At 34.9% G+C, this 10,000-nt stretch overlaps 1 protein-coding gene across 10 annotated transcripts in view; it reads right to left on the reverse strand.

Annotated features, from left to right (window-relative positions):
- The window catches only part of LOC128181714 (nucleolysin TIAR-like), a 49,168-nt gene that overhangs the window by 14,618 nt on the left and 24,550 nt on the right, over positions 1-10,000 (reverse strand). For 9 of the 10 annotated variants that reach the window (XM_052850214.1, XM_052850216.1, XM_052850219.1 and 6 more), the window contains one exon: positions 252-309. In XM_052850214.1, the coding sequence (XP_052706174.1) occupies positions 252-309 (58 nt within the window). Of the gene's footprint in view, positions 1-251; positions 310-3,829; positions 4,124-10,000 lie in introns of those variants that run through there. The other variant, XM_052850223.1, reaches the window with a different exon arrangement.

Genomic DNA, 10,000 nt, shown 5'->3' on the forward strand with positions numbered 1-10,000 from the left:
ACTAAAATCATTCAGTGACTAGAATGTAAAGAGTAACAGTTGACTATTTGCAATGAGATCATATATTTTTATGTTGTCTGTTGACTATTTGTAGTTAAATATGTTGACTATTCTTTTTTTTATCAGTATACATACTACTATTTGATGTGATGTCTAATGACTATTCACTATCTATAGTGTTGCCTGTTGACTGTGAACTGTTGTCTACAAGCAAGGGGAGAGAGAGCTGTCCGGTGGACGGCTATACTTACTACTGGTGTCCTGTTTGGGAGTGTTACTAGGGGATGTGGCCCAATTCACCTTCATCTCCTGCAATGATAAAAACATAGCTTAATTACTCTCCTCAATTGCAAGCCTTCCATAATATGGAAAGATAGCATTTAACGACCCGATAATAGAGTGAATCGGTTTTAAATAATATGTATCAAATATCATTATCCTGTTAAAATCATCAATAATGACATCATAAAGTTTGCAGGAATGTAATCCAATCATTCCAAGTACCAGGTTCCACAAATTAATGGGACCCAGATTGTGCAGTACTTCGATTCTTCATAATTTGGGCATCAATTCTCGCGGATTCAAATTAAGTAACGGTAGTAGATACCTGTAAACTCTTGACAAAATGGCCAAAAAAGATAAAAAAAAAAAAAAAAACTTTCAAGAAAAAATCTACAAAGGACAAATTGATCCTAATTTGGATGAAGTTGCAGATTATTGGAAGGTCTTATTCACTGTCCTTCCTTTTGGAAATTTTGTAAAATGTTGGATAAATGTCAATAGAGTTCCTGGCCAGAGAGTCAGATGTTGCTACATCATTACATATTTATATCTCCATATGAAATTACACTGCATGTAATTTAATCAACTTCCCAAATTACCCAAACAAAATGGATAGTTTGTACAGGCCATGCCTAAACCCATTTGTGGCATTGCATGGCCTATCTATTATTCATAGACTAGCATGAAGGGCCTATCTCTCGTGTAGATCTTCATCAGGTGAAAATAATCGGCAGCAATAAAACAAGATACTGTGCAATATTCTCGGAACTAACAACCATACCTAAGTGGGCAGTGAAAGTCTAATCATTCAACAAACTTCAAACAGCCTCCACTTGCTAAATGGAAGACATCTTTTGTATGAGTACAGAGCATCAGTTTGCATCTTGATTTAATATGATACTTTTACAACTGTTTATTCATTTCATCTGGAACATTGCATAAAACTGTTTCCTCCTGGGTCCTTTTCTGCTCAGTCATTCGTACAAAATCAATGGTAACATTTCTGCCAGTGTAACAACCATAACATCACAAATGCCAAAACTCGACACAAAACATGTTCGATCTACAGGCTCTTAAATATCACATCTGCTGCAAACAATTTCAGTCATTTTTTTAATAGTCTATTGATTTCTATTAATCATTCATTAATTCATATTCTTGCAACTTCGTTTCCCCCCCAATTTAATTTATTTTTGTGACAAAGGTTTAAAATATATATACCAGTACTTGGGAAATTTGAATGAACAAAAGTCAATACTCTCCATGTGTTGCCATGGTTTTCTGCTTTTTTTTATTTAATTGAAAATCAACCACAAAGTGACACAAAAAAGAAATTCAAGTTGATATATTTCTTGAATCATTTCTTCTTGCAGTTTTAAATGTAATTTCCATTTTTTTTTTCAGTTCATTTGAGTTCCTTTTTGTTCACCATAAATAAATTGGCTATATTGGCAACATTTTTATCAGATCAGAAACAGCCCATATATATATACACAATAAATGAGGAAAAATTCAACCATGTGATGCTTATTCAAAGAGAGTTAGAAAGCCAGTCACCTGTTTCGATCACTAATCCCAAACAACAAAATTACATGTACATAAATGAAACAATCCAAGCACTTAATTTTACCTTGCAGTATAATAGTCTGAAGCCTATCATGACACAGGTGTTGCTGGCAACACTTGCTCAATGTGGCTATAGTCTGCACGCCACGTAACAGACAACAGTATAAAACTGAATTCTTAAGTGCTTGGTACTTAAATAATATCATTTCTTATAATGAACTACAAAGCTATATTAAATCCAAAACATTAATCTTTTTTATTTGAGGCTGGTACAAAATCATGATCTCATAACATCAGGGGGACACAGGTGTTTTAATGGTATTTTTTAGCAGAAAAAGTTAGTGTTATAATCAATCCATATTTTTAGGCCTTGTCTAATTTAATGCCACAAAGAGAAATGTAATTAAGAATAAATAAATCACACAAGAATTAATGGCTGTTCCTTAGCTAACCTGGATCAAACATTACAGAACTCTTTTGAGGTAATTAACAAACAAGCTTCTTATCAAGCCCACATCTCAACCTTTCAGATGTTTTTTTTTCCTGTCTTAAGATTATGATAGCGATCACAAATGAAATGAGTTATTGAAAGGCGGCTTCAGCTAGAGCTTGTCTTGACCAAAAATAACATATTCTTAAAAAACTATTACCTGTAACAATTTGGCTATTTCAAAGATCAGTGCTTAACCAAAGAGATCAAAACTAACTCTATCATGACCAATACATTCTTTACCAATCTATTAACTGTATTTAGCTATTGTATAAATAGCTCCATGATTAACAATGCAGCAACTAACTCACTGAAATATATGCGACATGATGATAATGCTGAATAAGAAACCTCATAATTTCAAAGAGCATATACGCACCAACTTAGACAGACAGTGAATAGTGGGTTTAATAATACAAAAAAAAATGTTTCACCAGACAAATTTATTTGACAGTGAGACAGACTTTGAAAAAGATTTATTTCCGCTTGGTTGGACTGAAGGGGGAGAAGAGACTTTTTTGGTGTCTATTTTTTCTTCTTGAGCCAGCATGAAAGTTTCCGGTGCGCATTATCTGTTGGGAGTGATTTCCTGTTTCTACCATTAAAGATGTACTAGTCAGGAAACCAAACTTGTCTACTGTAAAATGTCCCCTCATCTTCACGAATCCACTGGCTGTTGTCATGCTGGGTTTACAATGACGCTCTTCCATGTTCATGAAAGATGGTGACTATTTAGTGCTTCAATATCAGTCCATTGTCATTTTCCGCCAGGAATGACATTTCATAATTTTACTTCCCCATATTACTAATTTGTTCACAGTCCATCTCTTTCTCTCGTAGGCAAATGATGAATATGCTAAAAAACAACTTTGGTTATAATTGTAAAAAAGAGGAAATATCAATTTCATGCACGGATATCTGCATCAGACTGTTGATAATGAAAGAGAGAAGTGTAAATTTTACAGGTAATTGTCCCCCTACAACGGACTCTTAATTTACCTGAGCAAGAAGCAAGGGATCAATACGTTGGTTTGAGGTAAGGATCACTTAAACCACTCACATTATAATCCCGTCAATAAGCCCATCAAGTGAACAACCACTAGGAAGCTGGCCATTTTTACAAGTGCCAAAACCCATATAATGCTGGTGTGTAAATTACATTTAACGACAGCTAACAACTTCATTTTAAGTAATCCACACCATTTCTGCAATCCATCACTTATGGAATTATCAGATAGTAAAATTACAATACATAAAATGAAAATCAATCATCTTGATTGTCTTTGGAAACATGAATATCGTGTAAATAAATTTTTCTAGCATTGGTCAATGCCAACTATCTGATAACTGAACAAAAATCAACCCCGTAGAAACGGAAGCCAAATTCATACAAAAAAAAAACTCAGACTCAGACAAGACAGTTGAAAACAACTGGAGAAGCCCAAAACACAAAATAGCAAATGTTAACCTGTCACAAAGGGATAAGCCTACCTGAAGAAACAACCACTGGTTGAGTTTCTGGGCTTTTTCCCAGAAGAAAGGGTCTGCAACCATCATCTTGGTGGCAAGGTATGCTGAGAGGCCTCCTCCAACAATGTCTGTCTCTTCACAGCAAATGCCTCAAACAATACGGCTTCCTCTTTATGTTTAGGAAATGGCCAGGAAATGATAGTTTATGTCCAGTCGAAAAAAAATATCAAGACAATCAACAAAAGAAACAATTCACCCAAGGTACACTATACCAAGATATCCGTTGCTAACTGTGAATCTCCAAAACTATGAAATGACACTCAACAGATCTCAAGCTGGATTTTCTTCCTGCTTTTAACATTTCCTTCATACAAAAAATCTTAACACCAAGTAGTAATCTTTAGAAAAGTTACAATATAAAACAACATTAAGTTCATGCATTGAAAGATCAGGAAGTTGAACGACAGCTTTCTTTCCTTACTATCTTAGAACAAAACGTTTTCCATGGCTGAATACTGAGGTTATACATATACATAATGCAAAATAATATATCCCTGATGTGTCCTCTTGACAAAAAAGACAGGCATTCAAGTGGCAAAATAGAAAAAATACAATCTTCTATTGCAGGAAGAAAATGACCATTTCTGCGTACTTGGAAGCCAGAATTGCATTACAAAGGCTAATAACGCCGGAGAAGAAATAAATGCGAGATCGAATGACTTAACCCTGTGGAAATACTTTAGACAAAATTAGAGCCTTATCAAACATAATCCGCTGTAAAGAAAGAGAAGAACTGAGCATAAAAGCATCAGATTTGATCTACTCACTGTGGCACGGTGGTGGCAATATTGGACTGATTACGGCTTAATCTGGACCCCTCGATCTGTCTGGACCGTGCCTCCGAGACTCACAACAGACCAATGGCTGGTCATTGCATTACTTTTATGATGAAGGGGTAGGTAAAATTCAATTTACCCAGTTGTTGTGGTAGTGGGGTTGTTGTCCCCGGGGACCATCTGACGTGGTGCTACATACAGGGTCCATTGATTTCAGTCATGGCCTCAGGTGTGCTCCCTTTACAGGGCCTCGCAATATTTGAACTGGTGTAACACCGAAATGAAAATATAGGAGTCATGTAATCGAATGTTTTTACTGTCGGACAGTATCCAATAAATGATGATCAATTATACATAACACCGTGTCAGGCCGGGGAATGTATGATGGATCACTTGCTCAGTATGAATCCATCCCAATGATATTTGTACACCCTCTTATTCTGCCCTCATTATATCTACATGGAAGTAGATTTCTCATATATGGTATTTATATGTACCAGTATACAAGTTGTTTATTTGCTTACATTTCTTAAATGTACGACTTCATTAGCTAGCACAAATTAAGCAGTACTGTATCTAATGGTAGGAATGCTAGATGAAACATTTCTACAGAACACTGAATTTTACAAAGTTTTCTTATTAACAACCATCCTGTTACTCCCCTGATACAAAATTTAGTGAAATATCATCCTCAGCAAGCAATAAAATATCAAACCTAATAAATCTAATACAAATGTGACATATACATGTGCCTCCATTTCCTTCAAATCTACATGATATAACTATTAAAATTCACTGATAAAATTTATATAAAAGTAATAAAAATATTCAATGCACAGCTCAGCATTTAAAGTGAGTGGACGACAATTCTCTTTGTGACGGAAATGTGTGGCTTTTGGTATCCAACACATCAACTTTCTAGATCATGAACTCGTGAAGGTTTTTTACTTTTAGAAAGCCTAATTTTTATGCCATCTGTTGCAAGGTGTCACCCATGCATGTATATTTCCACAAACTGCCTGTATTTGACTCACTGAGGCAAAGAAATAGTAACAGGTGGTATAGAATATTTCAATATGGTGAGCCAGTGAAGGTTGTGGATGGGAGACCTCACAAAATACTGCAAGGATCAGCATTTTAAGCCAGCGACTATGTTTTATAATTTCAAAAAAAACGTCATTTTGGGAACCTCCTGAGAATCATAACACCATAAATAATAAATTGATAATCCATTCTTGATATGATATAACCTGCCAACAAAGTTCCTGTTTGATAAGAATAATGACATGAAGATGATGATAAATCTAGCTGCTTAATATCAAGAATGATCCAACATAAAACTCAGAGAGGTCCCAAATGACAGGATCTAGCATGAAATATTGAGGAATAAAATACAGACTTAAATGACTGAATACGTTTACCTCTGTTACAGACTATAAAGAATCGAGATCAAAATGACAGTGTGCTTCTCTAGTTATTAATTCTAATTTTCTTCTCCAAAACAATATGAAGGAAATATTAGCATAAAGTGGGGTCTAGAGCAACTATTCCTGGAAAGATACAACCCAATTTTCATTTTTAAAGATGAAATGTTTCCGTTTTGCCGCTTTGTTGTCTTTCATTTACACACATCCTAGATTGTGGGTACTAGAGATACAATAATAGTCATTTTTAAAGATGAAATATCTGTTTCCCTTCTTGGTTGTCTTTCATTAAACCTATCCCATATAGTGGTGACTTCTTGATTATTTTCTTGTGTTTGATGTTGTGTATCCATTGACATAAAAAAAACCAGATTTCAAACAAGATGTACAGTTTAATGATCTGATATTATATGACACCCCTTAGCGTCCACCAAAGGGCTTTAAAATGTCATGTGTAGGTTCTATTACCCAAGTCCAAACAAGAGCGCAGGGACCATTAGTTAATTTGCTGCCACTGCATATTGGGGGAGCAGTGTAGGCCTCACTTTAATGGTGAGGATACGCTGGCTGGAGAATTCTGTTTCATTGCAAAATTAATGATTTATATCACCTTGGGAAATTTACAGTGAAATGTTGATAAAGGTTTTTCTTTTGTTGTAATTAATACAATAGTAATAAGTGGGTTCCATTCCGCAGTGTTACCACACAAACATGCAATATCCCAACACATTACCACTCACCCTGATGATCAAAATAATACAAATAAGGATCAGCCATGTTTTATTTATATGGCCGTTTTCATTCAACCCTTTATGCTCATCTATTACAACAGCAATGAGAGATAAAAATGGCATTCTTTGGCAAAAAAACATTCCAAATCCAGGGAGAGTTTGTGGATCTTAAAGTGCAGAAAGAACATTACAGAATTCCTTTTGCTTCCTGATTCAAAAGTCTGTTCCTGCCATTACTGTGAGGAAGACTTCAAGTTATCTTCACAATACTCAAGTATGGCTAATGATAAAATAAAAATAATACCCACCCCCTCCTCATTCACATTAATGTACTAATGATAATGCACAAAAAGACGGATATTTAAAGCCTGCAGTCTCGGCTCTCATGACAATTTTTTTTTAAAAAGAGGAGAAAAGTCGAAAGAAAGTTCATTTGAGTGGGCCGAGTGAATGATAGAGGTAATCTTAACTGTAAAAAGTTTGAAATTACAGTTGAAAATCAGAGAGTGGAAGAACACTCTCACGACTCCATCCAATTGGTAAAGGCCCTGAGAAAAACCATTAATAATTTGTTGCAGAGAAATTCGGATTGCTCTCTGATATTTTATTTTTTGTCACCTTGGGCTACACAGGAATCCCGAACAGATGATCTGATTTAAGACCTTTCTACACTGGCAACACTGCCTGAGACAGAGACTGCCTCGAGGACTACTGAATAATTATCTTACTCCAGAAACGTACCTCCATCAATGGAAATCATTGGAAATAATTAACTTGCAGAACACAATGTAGAAATTATTTATAATAAGTTTGAAATATTCACTCATTTGTATGAATTTCACAAATCAAATATATATTTTCATGCATGAGCACTAGCTGCCATGGGAAAAGAAAATGGTAGCAAGGCATTCATTATTAGATCACAAATGCTCAATAATAGGAACAAATTTAGAAACACTATGATAAATTATAAATCACTTTTACACAGAGCAATTTGCAATGATCATTTATCTAATGAAAATCAAAAATTCCGAACTTGTTACTTCATGTAGGTAGGGGAATATCCCAAATTTTTTAAATTTAAAACTGCCTTTTTTATCAACGTTTCTGTTAAAACGTATTAAGATAACACAAAGTCTTATATCATTTGACTTCATATAATCTGCATACCAACAATTATTTCTCCACGTAAAAAACCCAATTACCATGAGTTTTTTGTATTGGATTAGGGATTAACTTTCTCAAATAAATTTGCTTCTCTCTGGACCAGTCTGAGTAATTGCTTTTTTTAAAAATCTAATATTTATTATGATGTCTAGCAGAAGACATTCTGCTTCTTGGGTAAAGAAATTTCTCAGTGTGTGAAACGCCTCTGAATGCCTGAAGAAGCCAAAGAAAATTGTCATACACCATAATCAAATTCACTTAAACTGCTTTCATAATCTCTAGTGAATTGAATGATTTTATGTGAATCTGGCATTGAAACCTGCAAGAATAAAAAAAAAATAATAAATTCTATATATAATTGGTGTTCTGTGCCATAGTAATTTTAGAACTTTCCCAATAAAACAGACAGAGGCAAGCACACATATAAAAGGTCTTGTGCAGACATTTAAATCTCTGCTGGGGTACCGTAAGATGAACTTTCCCCAATTCTATTAAACTGTTAAAAAAGAGAAAAACCAACAGGGACTGCCATGATAGTTAGGTAACACAAGAGGTTCTCAAGCACTTTAAGATTCTTTAATTCTTGTGTACATAAGCTAACATTGTTGTGACATTGTAGCTTCTGGCAGGCCCTAGCACAGTCCTAAGTTTTACCTTTGCCATTCAGTCTGTATATTTACCAAACTTCTCAGCGAAAATACACCGAGCCAAGTGGAGCTTCATGTCTGCAAAAGTCTTGTCTAACTTAAGGAATAAAAGCAATGAAGTTCTTTGTCTTTTCCTCCTTCTCTGACACAGAGGTTGGTAATGCCCTTTAGACATGTTTGGAATATGAATCTCCCAATCACTCCAAAAATGTGTACAATACTGGCATTACTCCTAATTATTCTTACATTGATCCATTAAAAAAAGTGGGAGAAAGTTCTGCACAAGTCACCAAAGAAACCACAATTACAACCCTTGATGAAGCAACATATAAAGTTTGGGATTATCTATGCTGCTTCAGCAATCCAAGAAACAATTTCAGTGTAAATTGGAAAATTGATTGGATATATTCTTGACAGATACCTTTTTTGTTTCACCACTGTTTCTCAATAACAGGTTACATTGGTAATATAGGCTTGTGCTAATCCTAAATCGTTATCTTAAAAGAAAAAGGAAAAAAAAAGAACTTTCCTATATACATAAATTAACTACTCTAACAAAGATGGTCACATGTACTGGATGTTGTGTACGATTATAATCTTCACAACACCGCATGACTTTATGTGATTGGTGGAGCAGACTTAATAGGTTTAGAAATCTTGATGGATTTCATCCATTTATCCTAATATCATCTTTAACAATCGCGGAACACTTAGAGCCAAAAGGCGGACTTGTGAGCCTCCCTACATCAGATGTGCAGGTAACAGGAAAAGCCCCTCTCAGCTGAGCCACTTCAACAGTGACAAAAGGACAAGTATCAGAGAGTTTAGACTCTCATATCACATGATGACATCTGGTCGCCATGGTAACGTAATGTGACATATAGATACGGGAGAAGATGCAGGAGGTCTATCTTTTCATCTTTTCCCATCACTGATGAAGATGAAAAGAGAACTTTTCAGAAATCAATCAGATATATAGCATGGCAATTTATCACTAAAAACTGAAAGGACACAGCTTTTTTTCCCCTGATAACAACTGAAAGCATATTAATGCATTCCTGGAACAAATGCTTACCCATTTCAGTGTTGGCAGGGTCTAATGTTTGACAATTTGTGAAAAGGTGTAAGCCATTGTCAAGTTCTTATCCCTATCGCACTGATTAAAAAGAAAGCAATGAAATGCATCACCCATGGATATACAGTGAAAACGAATTAATCAAATCCTAATTCACAGGAATCAATGACTCAATGGTTAATAACTTGATTTACAATGTCAGTGGAAAATAATTTCATAATTTGAAAATTACAGTGTTAGTCTACTGTTTAATGATATATCAATAAGAGAATTCTATGCTGATGTGACAAAACTAAATAGTCCACAAGAAAT

Source organism: Crassostrea angulata, chromosome 4, assembly GCF_025612915.1.
Source record: "Crassostrea angulata isolate pt1a10 chromosome 4, ASM2561291v2, whole genome shotgun sequence".
NCBI lineage: Eukaryota > Metazoa > Mollusca > Bivalvia > Ostreida > Ostreidae > Magallana > Magallana angulata.